This window comes from Telmatherina bonti (genome assembly GCF_933228915.1).
Source record: "Telmatherina bonti genome assembly, chromosome: 6".
In the NCBI taxonomy this organism is placed as follows: Eukaryota; Metazoa; Chordata; class Actinopteri; order Atheriniformes; family Telmatherinidae; genus Telmatherina; species Telmatherina bonti.
This window is the reverse complement of record NC_136624.1, coordinates 35,114,645-35,133,844: the sequence shown is the minus strand read 5'-3', so window position 1 is coordinate 35,133,844 and position 19,200 is coordinate 35,114,645. Positions and strand designations below refer to the sequence as shown.

Below are 19,200 nucleotides of genomic sequence, written 5' to 3'. Positions count from 1 at the left end.
GCTGGAGTTTACCAGATTCTTATAATTTAACATTTTTTCCCCCCACACTTTATTACAATATCTCGTAGAGACAATTACAAAAAAAAGAAAAACAAAGAAGAAGCATTTTTCTTATGTAAAATTAACAGACATATCATTTATCGATCTATAAACGTACACTGCTGTGCCAAAGTAAAGGCACACGGAAGAGCGCAAATGGGTCCTTTTTAGTAAAACGAGTCTTTGTCAAACCGGAAGTCTAAAACTAGCATTCACTTTGCTAATTGAAGCTAATATAGTTTTGTTTGCTGCGTTTATTTCTAGTGGAGACATGCTGCCTATATTTAAATCTGTTCCTACGCACATGGTAAGAAATGACCACCCTTTTCATCTTGAAATCGCCAAGCAATTTATTTAAATTATCTTTGATTTATCATACGTTAGCCTATCGATGCTATGGTCACAGGTAACAGCTGCTAACATACAATAATCATGCAAAGCTTAATCCAGCCAGCTAAAGTTTTTCTTCTCTATTGAGCAATACTACATGAAATGCCATTATTTTATGAGAAGTAGATTTGTTCATCTTGACCTGAATTATGTTTCTGTTGTAAACGGTAGCAGGTTGCAACAAACAATAATTAAAAGTATCCCTCAGTAAATCATTAAACATTAATGTTGAAAACATTAATATGATCTCAAAAGTGTCAGTTTAACAAGACATGAACTGTTTAAATGAACCCACCAATTACACTTTATGCAGATGATTTTATTTGAACATTTTATTTTTGTTTTTCCCATCCACAATTTCTCTTGCAGGATTATAAGGGCCAGAAACTGGCCGAGCAGATTTTCCAAGGAATTATCCTCGTCTCAGCGGTAAACAAATCACATGTGCAGATCAGCAAAACATCCCATCAACAGTGCATTGGGCTGATTTACAAATCATTTTCTTTCCAGGTGATTGGATTTGTGTATGGTCTGATCATTGAGCAGTTTGGGTGGACAGTGTACATAGTATTGGCTGGTTTTGCAGTGTCTTGTGTGGTAAGTTATTTCTAGTCCTTTTTTTTTTTTTTTTTTTTTTTTTTAGGTGTATTATAAATCAGCATGTAACATCAAATAACAATCAAAGACAATGTCGATTCCTTTGTGGTTTTAATTTACAAGAATGACCATAAACCCTAAGAAGTTCACAATTTTATCCTTTATTTTAGCTGACCCTGCCTCCGTGGCCTATGTACAGAAGGAATCCTCTGTCGTGGCAGCCAGTTGTACCAGAGAGCAGTGGGGAGTCCAGCCAAAAACCTCAGGAAAACCTCAAGAAGAAGAAGCACAAATAACTTGGCAACCATCCCCTGTCTACCTGTGAATGCATCTTTTTTTATATGGGACTAATTTTCAACTGTCTGTCATCTCAAATTAGAGGCACATGGGAAGAAAATGGTAGTCTGAAGATACAGAAATATGTTTCAAATAATAAACATCTGATCCTGCCTTTGTTTTATAAAGTCACTGTTTCGTTTAGTCACTGTCTATATTTTTTCCATTCTGCAAAGAACCTGACAATAAGCAATGTGTAGAATAAATGTGAATTTGCAGTCATTTACATTACCTCTTTATTTGGAATTAAAATATTTTATTGTGGTTCTCAATCTTACATAAAATAGATGTGAAAAGTGTAAATGTTAATATCTACAACATATCTACTTTACATTATTTTTTTAAAAATGCAGTGGAGCAAAAAAAAAATCTTTAAAAAGGATCAGCAATAATGGAACAATTCTTGAAATGATTGGTTGCATTATAAACAAATGGATACAGCATTTAGGAAACACAATACTTAAAGGGTAAACTGCTTGCATAGCCATCCTGAAAACCATTTTCACATTTTTACACGAGATATAAAAAAAAAACGTTTTACACATATTTACATAATTGTCTCCATGTTAATTATTCCTAACAATAAAGCTTAAAACAATTAATCAGCACTTGGATGCTTACACAAAGAAGAGAGCTTCTAAGTGGTTTTTTGACAAGAAACCATTTCATGTTTGACATTCTCTTCAGTAAAAGTTTCATTCTGAAAGCTAAACCATTTGCATAAAAAAACTCAAGTTTTTAGTATTCTGTTTAAATATCAAGATTCAGAGAGCAAAACACCTTTTAAACAGTCTCAGGAAAAAATGTCCATGTGTACCCCCCATAATTCAATATTAGTGTTCTTTAGACCTTCAAGGCATTATCCTCAAAAAACTTCAGCTGCCTCACCATTACAGCATAAGCTTGGTACTTTTCATCTCCCATCTGGTTACGAAGGCACAGCTGAAAAAAAGTAAACAGAAATCTGTCTGGAAACCAAGTTTTTCCAATATAATAACTTCAATATACAAGTGTGCTGAAATAATTATTTAGAGATAACTTTTTCTATACATTTCATCCATTTACTACTTTACTTGAAGTTAGGAACTGACTTGGTGCCTTTGCATTGAGGTTAAAATTTAATCCGAACTATTTCACTCACTTCTCTTTTGTCCTCATCCTCTTCCTCCATAATTTCGAACACTCTGTCCAACAGCTTGACACCCAGACCTTTTACCACATCTGTTCTCAGGTGCTCTATGGCTCTTCTTATCTTGGCTGGACCAGATGTGGAGCCTTCTTTAAAGTCAATGTTTTTATTAGTACCTTGGAAACTGAAGAATGGATGGCTGACTAATGACAGAATTTAATCAAAGTATCTCACCTTTAGGTATTTCACCAAGTGACAAGTTTCCTGCTTCCCCTCGTGCCTTCCCATGAAGCACTAGGGTGTCCCTGTACTTCCTGTTCAGTTTAAATTCTGGCAGTGTTGTAGAGTCCAGTTTGCTTTTGTCCATTTCATTTACACACTCTGCAGCATCCATTGTCAACGTTTGTGTCATCATGTGAACTAAATCATGCATGTCGCGGGATTCAGCTTTTCTGCAAAAAACCCAGTCATAACCAACAAAGGAATACTGTACAGCAGTATGTGAATGTTTCTCTCTAAAAAAATAAATAAATGGCAATTGGTTATTTGTACCTTTTATTTTTTTAAAAAAAATAGTTTTCTCAAACTACACTTGATGCAAAACTACACTTGTTCCATGCCCGGTACAGTATATGCTCTCACCTTTCCTTGCAGTCTCCATCTAAGCGCTCTGTGGAACTTGTGGATGAGCTGCAGTCATCTTCATCGGACCTTTGTTCCAGCAACTTATCCTGCTGAAACACAAACAAACCCCACTAAACTTAAGACAAATAAAGTCACTGTTACATTGTCAAATTAGCCTCACTACACAGCCAGCATCTGCACTAAATGGTTTTTGATTGGCTTGCTAGGTGAACATCCATCTTTTCATATGGTGTAATTTCCTTTTCTAAACTACATGAAATGGATTCAGCATCACAGCGTTTGTACCTGAGTGCTGGAGTCTGTAACAGAGTAAGAAGCAGATCGAACAACTGGGACGTTGTAATACTCAGCTTTGGTGGAGGCAACATCATAAGATGCCCTTCGTGCAGCATTAACACCTGGAGAGAGTAGAAAATTAATTTTAAAAAAAAAAAAAAAAAAAACTCTTTTCCTTATGTGACTTTACAATGCTATAAAAATGAACTGAACTTTAAAATTAAAATGTGTTTCCTGCTGTGACCAAATAAATGTGAAACACATTTTTTTGTGATTTTTGGTTTGGTTTTTAGATTTTTAATTTTTAATTTTTAGGTTGATACAGCCACATTTATAACAAGTACCTGGTTGGTTGACACTGTCTTGGGACTGCCTCAGTCGTCTCCTCTCTCTTGCAGATAGAGGACGGTTCTGAAAATAAATTTGACATTCATTTTTCTGTGATCTATAATGGATTAAAATGCTTCCTGAACCATGAGCACTGAGAGGATTACCACACAGAAAGATAGATGAAAGTGACAATGTATCATGACAAACAGCTACAAAACAAATTTAAAATTAGGTCTCTATAGAAAATGTAAATAAAAACAAAAATTCTATTCCTCATAAAATTATATTTACTTCACAAGAAAACACACTAAACATATCAAATAGTGGAAGTCAGACTCAAGTATTTCATGAAACGCATTAGCTCATCATGAATCTGATGATAACACAAATCTGCATTTAAAACAGGAATGATTTTGCCATTAGAAGAGCTGCAAAAGCTCAACAATACTTCAAGTTCAATTCACTCTTTGACCCACAAATACAGGCCAAAGCTCTAACGTACAATGAGGAGGCCGAATGCAAACAGTTTCTCTGGACCATGATTCATTCAAAAAGGACAGAGGAAAGGTGGAAAACTGTTCTGTGATCAGATGCTTGCAAATTAAAATAGCTTTTGGAAATTATGCACCCTATGTCCTTTGGACAAAAGAGGAGAGGGGCCATCTGGGTTAATATCTAGGTTTTATTTCTGACAAAATGAGGACAATAAAGCAACCTGCACATATGAAAATCCCCAATCGACGCTGAAATGTTTTAGAATAACTTGTGTTTCTATTGAAATATCTATTTCAGGAAGGGCCCTGCATATTCCAACAAGGCAATGCTAAACTGCAGGCTGCATCTACTACAACTGCAACACTAACATGTCTTTAGAGTAGAAGTGTCCAGATGCTGGACTCGGTCGCCTGCAGTCTACAACTCTCACCAATCACAAATATTTGGTGAACTGTAACCCAGAACTGTTTAGCAGCTAAAATCCTGCATCAGAAAAGAGGAAAACATGCCTCTGTCAAAGGTCCATTAAATGGTCTCCTCAGTTTCCAGACATTTGCAGCCTGTTAAAAAAAGCCACAAAGTAGCAAACATACCGCATCCCATCTTTCTTTCAGATCCTTCCTGTCATAACACTCAAAATGATCTCTTTTTTTTGAAGAGTAAATGGTCTGTTTCAACGTTAAAAATGCATCCTTTGCTTATCTTTGAATATTGCTTTAACAGATTTAATAGATTCTATCCTAATTTATTTTTTACAAATTTGCCATTTTTTAAAAATAAATCTAGTAAGTTGTTGTTAGCAAGTAATGGATGGGAATCAAGGAATTTTATGACCAGAGTTTTATATTCCTAGAGAAGGTGACATATGACTGTACAGCAAATGGTTTACACCAGCCTTCCTAAAAACAAGAAGTAATGACATTACAGGTGTATTTTTTATTTAAACTTAATAGAAAGTTTACAACAATAAAATTTGTTGGACTAATAATTCTGGAGAACAAAGAAAAATCCCAGTATTATACAGATTTATATTTAGAGTAAACTATTGATGAGCTTTGGTCAAGTACTTGCCATAAATGCAGTATTACTTAGAGAAGGTGAAGGATGCCATTTCAGACTCATCCATCACAACTGAAGAAAATCTAAATTATGATATTGAGCATTTCAGTCTATTTTGTGAGAATTTAAATTAAGATCTTCAAAATATTAAGTGAGACACTTGTAACTTTCAGTGCTTTTATCACACCTGTGGTAGTGGTAGGAATCCATCTTTAAAAGAATTGACTGATGTGGAATCTGCAGCCACATCAGCTTTTTTGCTTTCTGTGGTCTTCCTCTTCTTCTTCTTCCCTTCCACAGTTAGACTTTCAGCAGGAAGTTGAGGTAAGGGTCTTGGAGCAGCCATCTTGAGCTGAGAGAAGACAAACAAGATGCCAGAATAATTTCAGTCTGTTTAGTTGCTGCTGAAATACAATCACAGGTGTTGGCCAATCATTGCAGCAGACTGACATGATGATAAGATGAAAACCATAACTTAAATACATCTCAGCGTTTTTCTTTGTCTTTTTCTTTTTTCAGGGATGGAGGTCAGAAATGATACGAGATATTTAGTTCAGGAAAAACAAATATATTTCTGGTGAAAGAAGATTAAGAAACATTTTGTTATATTTTATGTAAACTATATAATGCCATGATTAAATAAATAAAGAAGCGTAATGTGGCCTGTGGCAAGAAGCAGACCAGCACAGTGTTGTGATCTTTAAGGAGATACCAGAAGACAGGCTAGTATACCAGGAGACGTGGATACTGTCGTTGGGGACAACAATCCAGCTACCGGACTGCTCCTTTGGGGAAGGGGGTAAAGGAGGAATATTGCCACAACCCTACAAAATGACCTCCAGCAGGGCCCTAATGTGCATGGTCCTGCTCCAACTGGCAGAAACAGACTTGTTGAGGGCGGTATGAGGGCTTGATTCAGCATTGGCACCATGTAATCTTTCAGTTTCACACTAAGCAATGTGACAGATGTGAGATCAGTGGACTGGCAAGGTAGCCTGACTGCCATTAAGTACCCAGATGAGATCCTCAGACCATATGCTGCAGCAGTGGGATCTGGGTTCTTTCTGATGCATGACAGTGCTAAGCCTCAAGTGGCTGACGTACGCCACAAGATCTGGTACAACAGGTATTGATGACTGGTCTGCCTGTTTAACAGACCTGAATCCAGTCAAGCACCTCTGGGACATCATGTCTTATTTTTCCACCACTGCCCATTTACAGCACAGACTGTCCAGGGGATGACTGATGCCCTGATCCAGGTCTGGCAGGAGATCACTCTGGATTGTCTCATCAGGAGCATGACTAGATGTTGTAGAGTGCATACAGGCACGGGGAGGACGGGGGGGGGGGGGGGGGGGGGGACGGACACACACACACACACACACACACACACACACACACACACACACACACACACACACACACACACACGTCATGTCACTTCTCGTTTGATGTCATTTTCCCTAAGACTGAGGTTCAAAGGGATGTGAAACAAAAGCATTACAGCCAGACGGAAACACAGATTACTGATCTCAAACTAAACACGAACCGGAAACGTCACGTTCAAGCTTAATAGATTTCCTTTTCATGTATTAGCAAGAAATAAAAGCAAAGGAATGGCAAGAGGAGGCCTCTTTTGCACCCCCTTATATTTATCCTCTTTAAAAAAAAAAAAAAAAAAAAAAAAAAAAAGAACAAGCAAAACCAGCCTTTCCATCTCTCCATGTAGGAGAAGCCCATTACTATGTTCATCTTCTCAACATTTGACAGGTGGAAGTAAAACTTTGGGGTTTATGTTTTAATTATAAAGAATTCCAGATGTGGAGGGGGGCTCATAAATGAGGGACGACAAGCAAGAGCAAGGGTATGGCTAGAGAGGACACCATTTGACACCCACAAAAGCAAAGAGCAATAAATGAAAGTGGTTGACATAAGAGAGTTATTTATAGCTGTGCCGCATGTCCTTTAAATGTCCTATTCAGTTAAGTTCATCTGCATGGAATTGTTGAAGGAGTTTGAAATGATTCATGTTGTGGTGCCTCCATATCAAGTTTATTATATTAATAGACAGTTAACTTCTGAGAAACAATAACAATATGAGTAACTGGTTGCAACAATAAAACTCCAAGCAGATAAGAAGCTATTTAAAGAGAAAAGATCTTGCCCTGGGTACCACAGTGGCAGTTTTGCACATTTTCAAGCATAATAGCAGTGAGAGTCCCCAGGCCAGTCTGTAATTTTTTTTTATTAAATTTTAGGTCACCATAGCTCCACTTGGTGGCGTGGTCTTGTTTGTAGACAAATGGGGAATACTCAAACTGACTCATGCACTGGCTCTTTTGTACAAAATATCAGCAGTCAGTCACCAAAATGTGGACAACAGCAGGGTGCAAGTAGTCATGCTGGAGTATTTGGTTATTAGGCTCAGCAACCCTGCACTGTCCTTATTCAAGCACTCCCAAAGGAGCAATAATGCAAAGTAAAACACACACACACACACACACACACACACACACACACACACACACACACACACACACACACACACACACACACACACACACACACACACACACACACACACACACACCTGAACCTTATTACGAATTGTCTTGAGCAATTTCCACAGAAGTTTTGTCAGCCAGAGATCTGGCTTTTCCGTTTTTGTTTTGAGCATGATTCTAATCCAGACCTCCATGGGTTAACAATTTTGATTTACATTCATCATTTTTCTGTTATTTTTTTCAACACATTAATATCAATTAATATTTCATTCATCAAGATCTAAGATGTGTTTTTTAGGTGTTTCCGTTATTGCTGTGAGCAGCTTCTGTATCCATGTTTACCTTGTTCTCATCTCCTTGTGTCCGTCTTCCGTCCTTCTCTTTGTGCTGCTGTGACACAGAAGACTCTGAGAAGTGCCGAGGACTTTGGCAAATATCTTTCTTGGTGGCTTCGACAAAAGATTCTTCCTGAACAGGATCCTGAAAAGAAAAGAATTACTAGTCTCTCACTGTACCAAAAAATAATTGTACAATACAAGAAAAATTTAATATATTATGTAATTTGACTGTTATTTGTGTTTCACCAAAGGAGATTTATCCAGATTACACCAGGCAAAGAGTTTTACATAAAAGCATAATACTTACCAGTTTTGGAGGCTCTAACAGCTTTTCAGTGGCTTCTAGGTTGTCCTTCAAAGACGTAAATAATTTTTTTTTTTTTTTTAAAAAAACAACAAAGGGAGATAGCTTATCAAATAAAACAAGAATGGATTTGTGATTTTAATTACTTACTTGGACATCTGAGGTAAGTAAGTATTGTGTTGGAGCTTGCTTGATAAGAGTCACAGTGTCATTTTCATTGTCCCTGTTCACATCCAAAAACACTCCAATGTTTTCTAGATTTGGGTTGTGCACATCAGCCTCTTTAAGTAACTCCATGGTGTCATCCCTATAATCCACATCCAAGAGCTGTTTCTCCTCAAAGACAGTGAATGTATCCTGAGGGTACGGTGTGGCTTGTGGCTGAATGTCTGTCAGCTCAGAGGATGCCGTCCTCTCATCACCTACCTTGCTGCAAACACCTGATACAGCTTTCAGAGGGGGGCAAACTGGGGAAGGAGGGGGTGAAGGATCTAGTTTCCCTCTTTCTTTGTCGTTTTTGTACACAGAGTGAGTCACAGATTCACTAGTTGGCCCCTGGTGTGATATAACTGACTGAGGTGCAAGTACTTGTCTTTTCATCGTGTCATCATCCTGCTGCAGCTGGATATCAATATTAATGTTGCTGACAGTTGCCATGGAGACGATGCTGGCTTTAACAACATCGGGTGCAGAAGGTTTGGATGATGGCAGTGGTGTCTGGACTGGAAGGCAATCTGTCACACCGTTACGGCTTTTGGACTGTTGTGACTTTTCTTCTTTCTAAGAACAAGTAAATATAAAGTTTCCATTAATTCATCATTACCTGAAATACAAGCAATAAACAACAATTTGTTTTTCAGCTGTTCTTTCTCAACATGGCTATTTTCATCAGAAAACAGATGTACTATGTCCTACCAAACCAATAAATAAACAGCTTCAAACCCACAGCAAAAATTACCAAAGTGCTGCGCAACTGATCAAATCATAGCAGACACAGACCAAAAGTAAAAAACATAAAAATACACAAATAGTAAGAAAAAAAACCAATAACAGAATAAGAAATAATAATAATAAAAAAAAAAGTATACATAAAACTCAAGTAAAATCACAATCAACCTCTCCCGCTAAATTGAGGGCCAAGGAGAAAAACTGAGTTTTGAGGCAGCAGCTGCAACATCTCTGAGTTTAGATCGTATTAACAGAGCGGATAAAAGTCTCCGGCCTTCTGATCGGAGAGGGTAGGATGGTACATGAGTGCAGTGATTCAAATAGATACAAATGGAGAAAAGGGCCATGAAGACACTTTAAAAAGGCTTATTTATGGCATCAACTGAAAAATCAGGATTTCACAACTGCTTTAACATTTTTACCAAGTTTTAGACTTGGGCCAGATTTGTAATCAGACTTTTTTTATAAGGGCCCAAAACCTGAAAGGTTGATGCAGTGGGTCCTGCTATTACTGCTGGGCCTGAACAACGTAACATCCATCTTATTTTCATTATTCCCTGAGGCTGGCAGGCAGGTAATAATGAGCTGGACCAATTGTGCAGATCTGCTTTTTTTTTGTCTAGTAGATTGTTCAACCAAGGAATAACTTCCATGTTACTATACAACTTATTATAAAAATATTGATAAATATAGTTTAAAGAATATCTGTCAGTAAGTGTGATAAGCCTTGGCATTAATACCTAACTCACCCGTTTACCCCGAGCTAGAGGTTCAGGCTGGGGGCTTAGAGGGAGTCTCTCAGGTTTTGACTGAAATGAAGCTCCACATGATGCACTGTTGGACCCACAATCACCACTGCTATCTACGACTTTTTTTCTTGATTTGGCTGTTTTTCTGCAAAAGTTAAGAACCAAAGCAAAAATTATCTTTAAAAATACAAAGAACAAAACTCAGCATTTGTAACGGTGGACAAACACTAACATGGACATTGTCTAAAATCAACATCTGATTGTATAAAAAGATTCCATATAAAAAAAAAGAATTGATAAATAAACAAATGAAAATACTGCTTTGGGACTTTGATGAAAAGGTTTGTTGTCAGTCACACATACTCTTTGGTGGCCTCTAGGAACATGGCAATTTGTCGTTTTATGTAGGGCTGACGGAGGATCAGTTTGACATCAGGCCGGTCTTCAGGTCTCTTAGAAAGCATGCTTTTTATCAAATCTCCAAGCTGGGGATCGTAACGACTCGGCATCTGAGGCAGCTGATTAGAAAAACAGAAAATGTTAATAAAACACAGCCCTGTAATAACACTGATTGCCTTTATGTACAACTTGCAGCAGAAATAGTAATGTGTTCAATCTATGCAAGTAACTTTAATGTTTTTGTTACTGTTTGTTACAGAAAACAAGGGACAAAAGTACATATTGCCATTGGCTACTCTCATAACACGAGCACTAAAAAGGTTTGTTATAAATAAAACCCATCTTGTAACTAAATAAGGCTAACACTTGATTTTAAATCTTATTATAAGAAATGTGTGAATATAAAACCAACCTTTCCCTCGACAATGCGATACACAAGTGAGTTCATGTCTTTGGCATTGAAGGCGTGTTTCAGCGTGGACATCTCATACACACAGCAACCCAGGGCCCACACATCAGACTAAAGACAGAATGGATTCAATTGTACAACAGTCACAACATGTGTAGAAAGGTCCATATATCAAAATCTCTAACATGAACTTATCAGCAGCTCCATGGAGCATAATGCTATCAAACCCATTCAGTATGTATCCGAGACCATGGAAACTAAATAGTGCTAGACTGAAGTGTAAAATTTTTGTTTCGTCCTCAGCTTAACAAGTTATGTTCATACATACATCCTAAGCATGTGTACAGGATTAAAGCTTTCTGATACATCAAGAAAAGAACGACCACCTGGGAAATAAGCAATCTGATTTCTTTCTTCTGCTCAGATAACTTCATAGACAGCAATGTTTCTCTTGAAATTACTAAGAGCAGGAAACCAAACTACCTTGTGGTTATAAGGTTTATTTGAGAAGAGCTCGGGACTCATGTAGTATGGTGTTCCAATAAGTGTGCTGGCCATATCATTCTGGTTCTCCAGTACTCGTGCAATGCCAAGATCCCCAACTTTGATGATGTTGGTTTTTGTCAGGAAGATGTTCTGGGTTTTTAAGTCCCGATGAAGAATGTTTCTTTCATGGAGATACTGCAAAGCAAAATGCAAACAGTGATTTTCTATGTCTAATTATAATTGTGAAGAAATACAAATTAAATATATGCTTAATATAACAATACACCATACCTGGAGTGCCATGGCTATCTGGACAAACCACTCTACAACCTGTCTCTCTGGAAAAAGTTCTCCTTTTTGTTGTTTGAGTCTATGATAGAGGTCACCCCCTTCACAGAAGCCCATCACAATGTAAAGCTGACAGTCATCTCCTTCCCAAGACTCCCTGTAGGTCACAATGTTGGGATGTCGCAGCTGAGACAGAAGCTGTGCCTCTTGCTCTGCAGCACGCCGCTCCCTCTTGGACGAACTGATCAGATTCAGCTTCTTTATAACATACTAAAAAAAAAAAGACAAAATCATTTGCCAAAAGAGACGAACCATATATCATCTGATATAAATGAAAAAACACAAGAATAATTTATTTATATAATAAAGGAAGAAAATAATGAATCAGGATTTCTTTAAGTAAGTCAACATGCCAATTTCTTAAAATCAGAAGTTACAGGCTGACTGTAAAGCAGAGATTCATATTCTGAGAAAGGAAACTATAGTCTTTGAAAGGTTTTTAATACAATAAGTTCAAGTTTATCTATATAGCACATTTCTACAGCAGCAGCTGCCCAAAGTGCTGAATAGCAAAGCAACAAACAACACTGCACATTAAAAAATAAATAAAATCTAGACACGAAACAAAAATCTAAAATAAAAGTTAAAAAAAAAAATTTAAAACATTAAAATACACAAAAAGCTCAGGTATGACCAAATGCCAGTGCAAATAAGTGGGTTTTAAGGACAGACTTAAAATCAGAAACAGATTAAGCAGCTCTGATGTGAAGAGGAAGGCTGTTCCATATCTTAGGAGCAGCAACCGAAAAAACCTCCATCATCCCTGGATTTTAATCTGGCCAATGGGACCTTAAGTAATAGTTGAGAAGAGGACCTAAGATTCCTGCCTGGAGCATGTTGATGTAACAGCTCTGACAATGTACAATAAAAAAAAACATTGTTGGTGTTTTCTGGATGACATTCCAACAACAAAACCAAAAAGGAGAATCAGTGGAAGATGATGCATCATCATACAACTAATACTGTTGATACTGTAATTTGACTACATTCAATCTCAGGCACATCGGGAGTCTCCGTCAAGAAATACTGCCGATTATCGATTGCCATATTGACAGTTAATAACCAGAAACCGATAATCACTTAGGTTTTATCTAAATTAATGTAACTGTAAGGTAACTGTACTATGGCGAAAAAAAGAGTGATTAGATGATTTGAAAAGCTTTGAGATAATAGTTCATTACTGCTCACCTGTTTTCGGTCTGTTTTGTTTTTCACTAAATTCACCTCTCCGTAGCTTCCTTTCCCAACGACCCTAATGAAAGTGTAATTATTCATTATTTTACAACCTTTTATAAAAGCGACCAGGTGCACTAGAACATTACACGATCCTCCCGGTAAGCGTTTCTGTGTTATTTCCTTTCATTTTACAGAAGGAAGGAGAATATAAACTGGAGAAATCCGTGCAGAAAACTTCGCTTTAGCTTCAGAGCGAGTGAAGAGATTTAGAAAGGGCAGGAAATCAGCAGCAGCCAGGAGTTTGTCATCACTAGGCAACTGAGAGCTCACTGCTGCTGACTGTGCTGAGAGGGGCCACCTGGCCAGAAACAATTATCTGTTTATTCTACAGCGCCACCCAGCGGCTGGAGTGTGGCACAGCAGCTGTTTCAGAACACAGGTTATTCTGTTCTCCTCCACCAAGTCTACCTACAATCCGGGGTTGAGTTGCATCAATGGTACTGTGATGGCTGTGCCTACAGCCACACATAGGTGATATTAAAATGCACCACACATACACTTAGATTGGTTGATTGAAAAAGTTTATTTGAACATAATAAAATCTAAAAACAAAAACAAGAAAAATTAAAAAGAAATAAAAGATGACAAAACGTTCAAAAGGAGTGGGTAGAAGCATAAGCTTATCCCACCCCAGTGACAAGCAATACATGATCAATAACAACAATATTAACCCATAGCAATACAACAGTAGCAACCCAGTATATTAGTAATACCTGTATAATAATAATAATAATAATAATAATAATAATAATAATAATAATAATAATAATAATAGATTATTATTGATTATATAGATTAAAATATATTTATTTTGTTTAACCAGGATTTAATTTACAGACCAATATTTTTGACATTAGTTTCATGTAGAATCACAACTATTGTGAAAAAGCTCACATTTTAGTTTATGTTGTGATGGTATGTTTTTTTTTCTTTCCTTTTTGAGTTTCAGTAGCTCCAGTCCCTTGGCTGTGAACCAGCAGGTGGAGCCAGCTAATTGGACCACACTTGTGGCAGGAATGGGAGGGGGAATTTAGGGTTATCTTTTGTTCATTTAGTAAGGTTTTTGTGTGTCATCCCCTTTGTCTGTTTTTGTTCGTGCTGATCAACCACTATTTAAGTTTCCCCTTGTGTGTAATTTGTTATGTCAGTTGGTTTTATTTTGTTGCTTGAGTTATTTCTGTGACAAGTTCTTTAATTATAGTTTTGTTAAATTGACCTCTTTTATAAGCCAGATTTATTCATTTATGTTAAAACAACTTTTTTTTTCTTTTTTTGGTCATAATAAAACCTATTTTTGAACTTTAAACCTGTGCCTGACTGTTTTTCACTGCTCGGCCCATCACAGGTACCAACTATAGGTAGGTATTTAAATCCCTTCACTCTTTGGAGAAACATAGGCTCCAGCTTCCCAGCGACCCTGAATTGGATTAAGCGGTTAGAAAAATGAATGAATGAATGAATTAACCCTTTGGAGAAAATTAACCCTATTCATATAACCCTAAAAATGTATATCACAGAGGTTTCTTCCTTCTCCTATTAAGTCCTAAATAAATAAATGTTTGATTCTATTGATGACATAAAATGCATTGTGATAAATTCATTCATTTAATTTCACAAATGTTGCCCTAATTCCTTCTCAATCTACAGAAGACAACCGACATATTTTTTTAAAAAGCAACTTGCACATGAACAAAACCAGTCCAATGTCTTGTTGTGTAGTTTTCAATAATTATCTTGGATATTTTCAAGTTTTTTTGTCAACATTTTACATCATGTTCAGTATAGAATAGTTTCATTATGAATTTAAAGCAAAATTTTCATGTTTTTATAGTATGACTGTAGTCAATACTTAACAAATTATACCATTGTTTTTCCTCGCTATCCCCAACTTCAAGGTGCTAGCTGCCAGATGTGATCCGAATTGCATTAGGATTTAAACTGTAATATCATGAGCCTTCTATAGGAGGTACACATCTTTCTTTTTTCTTGGCTTACCTGTGCTGCAGCGCCCATGTTAAATCTGATGGAAATCTGTCTGAAGGGAGGTGATCTGGGTTAATTGTTGCGACCCTGTGAATGTTTTACACATATTTCTTTGTTTAAACAGGTTAATGTCGGCTTTGTTCAATTCTTTAACAATCTTAACTTGTTCAGATACATAGGTAAAGGTTTGTGGGGCTATATGAATACCAGCAGGTCTTGTTTTGTTACATTAGGTTAATCTTTTAATCATATCAAACAACCTTATTTCATTTCCTCCCCACATTGTTATTATTTTTGTAACTGGGTTGAACTGTTTGACAACTAAATAACCCATTATCAGCTGAGATTTTTATCCTGTTTTACCTTGTGTGGGTCATATTGTGACTTGCTGTGGCTCCATTAAGTTTTGATAACTGACCACACAAATCGGACTCTCCAGCTATTGTATCATATGAGAAAAATGTTGCCCTCTCATCCCTGGTTCATTCCCTTCAAAACAAAGTCTGAAACATTTTGGAATTGCATTATCTCATTATTTGTTCTTCAATGTTCAAGGAGTTATGGTGATCTTTTATCAGTTGTTGCCCAAAAGCTTCATAAACCACATTAAATAGCAAATGAGCTTTTCTGTATCTACATTTTCTATCTTTAACTTTGACATTTTAATACTGACAACCCCATTAAATCTAACTGCTTTCATTTAAGCAGTGGGCTTTCATTAGCAAATCTAATTCCAGAAAAAGCATTTTTATTATTTAAATGTCTGTGTTTCACAAAATGCTGATGGAAAAGTCCAGATGGGACCAGAAGGAAGTTTCTCCAAAGGTCACAAATGCAGCTGAAGTTCATATAATATAGATGGATTTAATTGGCTTTTCCTGCCATGTTTGCATGGGAGACTTTAAAAATCTCTGTGATGACAAATCCTTCATTGGCTTTTGGAAGCACTCCCCCATCCTTCCCAACACAAGTGTAATTTTGACTCAAACTGTCATGACTTAAGGCAGTTCATAGAGAAAATGATATCCATATCTATGCATGCTAAAAATGTCTCTGGGAGGAATTCTTCGAACGTGCACCATCACGCTGTTTGGGAACCTGCCAGCAGGCCTTTACTGCAATCTTAAAAAACAACACAAAGATGATGATGGAAAAGATGTCTGAGTGAATGACCACTATTGGGACACACAAAGCACTCCAAAAAAAGAATCTGATAAACCATAAAATCATTAATATATAAAATATGCTTATTCTTGCACTATAACATGAGCATTGTGTCTATATGTGTCTTGGAATAAAGAGGGGAGGGGGGTAGTCTAAGGGATCACCAGAAAGCCAGAAAAGAATGTCTTTTGTTCAGTTTGCACCAATAAAACAATATGAAAATCACATGCATAATGGCTGCTTTCCATACTTAAGATAACTGTAATTTTACTCAGAACAAAACTTGATTTGATGTTCATTGTACTATTTCACATCAAGAATATTTACATGTGTAGATGTTGAAACTACAAAAACAAAAAAAAAAAAAAAACACAAATGAACACGAAAAAAGAGATGACGTTATTTCATTTCATTAAGGCAAACAATGTTACAGAACATCTGCGCTACAGAGAAATTTCATTCAGACACACTCATCTCTAGTTGTCAAGAAAACATGTTGGAAAGGAAGTCACAGCTCATTTGGGCCGAGAATTTTTTAAAGAACGTAGACGTACCAGTTCAACAAACGCAACACTTTCACAGATCTGTAGACACAGTGCAAAAAGAAACCATAGCATACAGTAAATAGCTGGGTTTGCTCTTACTGACAGTTGAGTAAATTAGGAAGCATCGAGAATATGAAGCTGCTTTCATATCTGACAAAGTCCACCCAACAGTCCTTGAGAAAATGCCTCAGTATTAGGCCTGCTTATTACAATAGCTTATTTACTGGGATATTATTCCCTCTGCTGGAGAATACAAGGATTAGCTATAAGCCCTGCATGTGTACCAAATATTCCAGGTCTTACACTGCAGACAGTAGAAATGTAGCCAGCGTTTTACCTACCTATATATATTCTAGGACGGATTTATTGTTATTTTAAACACAGCAACCTCAGTGAGATAATGCATTTGGCTTGTGCTATTTCAACATTGATATGTTTATGGAAATGTGTGTAATTAAATCTTAACATAGTTGTTTTAATGACTAAACCTGCATCTGCAATAAGATTATTAGAAATCTTCATGTTGGTATTGGCTGATGTGGGACACAGGAGTCTAACACAAACAAAAACACAATAATAACACAACAAGAGGAACATACCGGTGCATCCTGTTGAGCAAAAGTATGAGACAGTTCAAGTAAAGGGCTTGTGTTAACATATTATCGTCCTCATACTCACAATGCTGGGCTTAGGTTAGGTCTCCCCTATTCAACCCCAAGTGGAAAAAAAAAAAAAATCAGACAAACTAACAGTAAAAGTGCTTTGGCAACAATTCAAGTGTTTCATTTTCACTACACATACAGGAGAGGAGAAAAAATTGGCAACAGTCCGGTGCTTCCATATCATATCTTCACAATAATGTCAGCACTAATAGATTTTACATCCAAAGTTCCCCCAGAAACAAAAGGAAACTGAAGACTTGACATCTTCCAGTGATGCTCTGCTCTGTGGAGTTCTGCATGCTGCAATGTTTGTGAATGTGTGCAAGCCACAATTTTTACATGATGATGGCAATTATTACAGGCACAATTGTTTCATACAATCATTACGTGTCTAATCCTGTGTTACATGAGCTGGATGATTATTTCAGACACCCATTTTCAATGTTTTGTTGTAGATTTCATTAGAAAAAGAGAATCTCTGCAGCCCTGCTGTGGGTACGTTTTGACTTAGCAGGATGAAAAGGGGGAGCCCAATAATTTGGAGGAAGGCTTTTGTTAGATTTGCCACAAAGACGTGCATTAAATTAAAAAGAGAAAATAAAACGACACATCACCCAGTTCACTGGAGTCACAACTGCAGTTCAAAGCTTTCGTTGTAGCTGCTTTGTGCAAATTTAACGTAGAAAACCTACAAGGCAAATATTAATGTCAATTTGGATTCTGTTAATTGCCAATAAGTTGTTCTTTATAATGCAGAAGTGCATTATTAAGCCATTATTACAGATAAAGCAAGAGCATAACACAAATTGTAAAAGAAGATGAATGCAATTATTTGTATGATAAGTATTCATCACCATCATCTGATCATATTTATATCATCATCTATAATTTAAAAAAGTCTGATTCAGATTCTTATTCTGTGTGGTCAGTACAGAGTTTCATCAACGAAAACCTCATTTGTTTGTTAAAACAAATCTACGAGCACAGGAACGTCTACATTTACAGCGTCTACTTTACATTATTTTATTTCATTTTATTTTTTGTGGGTCACCATAAAATTTCAGACAGATTACAGTGTTAATTTAAATTAGTTCATAATGACATGGTTAGAAAAAATAACAAATAGCCACGGCTAATAATGCTATATTGTTAAATTTGTGTGAGGAATGGGGGGAGTATCAGTATGTGATAAAATTCCTCCAACAGTTTTATTATATTAATCGCTGCTTACTGAACACTGAGGTCCATGTGAATCTGTTGGGATTTTATGGTAAATTTAAAAAAAAAAAAAAAAAAAAAAAAAAGGCATCACTTATAGAAACTAGTATCACTCAGTTACTTCAATTAAAAAATACTTTTAAGAAAATATAGTGAATATTCAGAGGTGACGGGTAAAACTGACCCAGAGTGTGTCTGAAAGGCCAGGACTGTATCTGGCATGTCTTACATTAACAGAAAACAAAAACTACTTTAATGATGGCAGGAAAAATTCTGAAGAAACAGAAAAAAAAAACCATATTCTACTCTTTGTTCTACTGCTTGGCTGCTCCCTAAAATGTTCTGACAGCCACGTATATGCGGCCTCTGTAATCTGAGGCCATCTCTTCTCAGACCAGCATGAAAGGAAACATACGGAGCACAACAGAGGCACATATTAATACTCAACGGTCCTTACAAAACGTTCTGTGACGGCAAAAACAAAAACTCTTCAGGGAGCCCAGAGGCTGTCCTTTGTTCTGCTCCAGGTTTTTCCCCCCCTCCCTCCCCCTAAACCCAGGAGGAGCCACAACTGGAACAAGGAAGCAATGGAAGATGTTGCCCCGCTGCTG

At 36.7% G+C, this 19,200-nt stretch overlaps 2 protein-coding genes across 2 annotated transcripts; one reads left to right on the top strand and one right to left on the bottom strand.

Moving 5' to 3' along the window:
• Positions 1-217: 217 nt before the first annotated feature.
• Positions 218-1,575, top strand: spcs1 (signal peptidase complex subunit 1). Its single transcript, XM_079242493.1, has 4 exons — positions 218-346; positions 799-858; positions 940-1,026; positions 1,197-1,575. The coding sequence occupies exons 1-4, from the start codon at positions 311-313 to the stop codon at positions 1,320-1,322; spliced, it is 309 nt and encodes a 102-aa protein (XP_079098619.1). The 5' UTR covers positions 218-310; the 3' UTR covers positions 1,323-1,575.
• A 219-nt stretch (positions 1,576-1,794) lies between these two features.
• nek4 (NIMA-related kinase 4) lies at positions 1,795-13,056 on the bottom strand (the record flags this gene model as incomplete). Its single annotated transcript, XM_079241541.1, has 16 exons — positions 1,795-2,304; positions 2,504-2,640; positions 2,726-2,943; positions 3,134-3,222; positions 3,422-3,534; positions 3,757-3,823; positions 5,484-5,648; positions 8,143-8,280; positions 8,446-8,490; positions 8,593-9,222; positions 10,140-10,284; positions 10,503-10,657; positions 10,951-11,058; positions 11,431-11,628; positions 11,725-11,991; positions 12,970-13,056. 16 exons carry the CDS (start codon positions 13,054-13,056, stop codon positions 2,206-2,208), a joined length of 2,661 nt encoding a protein of 886 aa, XP_079097667.1. The 3' UTR covers positions 1,795-2,205.
• Between the last annotated feature and the right edge of the window lie 6,144 nt (positions 13,057-19,200).

Coding starts and splice junctions, on each gene's coding strand:
- spcs1 (XM_079242493.1), top strand. CDS start 311: ATGCTGCCTATATTTAAATCTGTTCCTACGCACATG. Junction 859..939: donor GAATTATCCTCGTCTCAGCG/GTAAACAAATCA, acceptor TTTTCTTTCCAG/GTGATTGGATTTGTGTATGG. Junction 1,027..1,196: donor GTTTTGCAGTGTCTTGTGTG/GTAAGTTATTTC, acceptor CCTTTATTTTAG/CTGACCCTGCCTCCGTGGCC.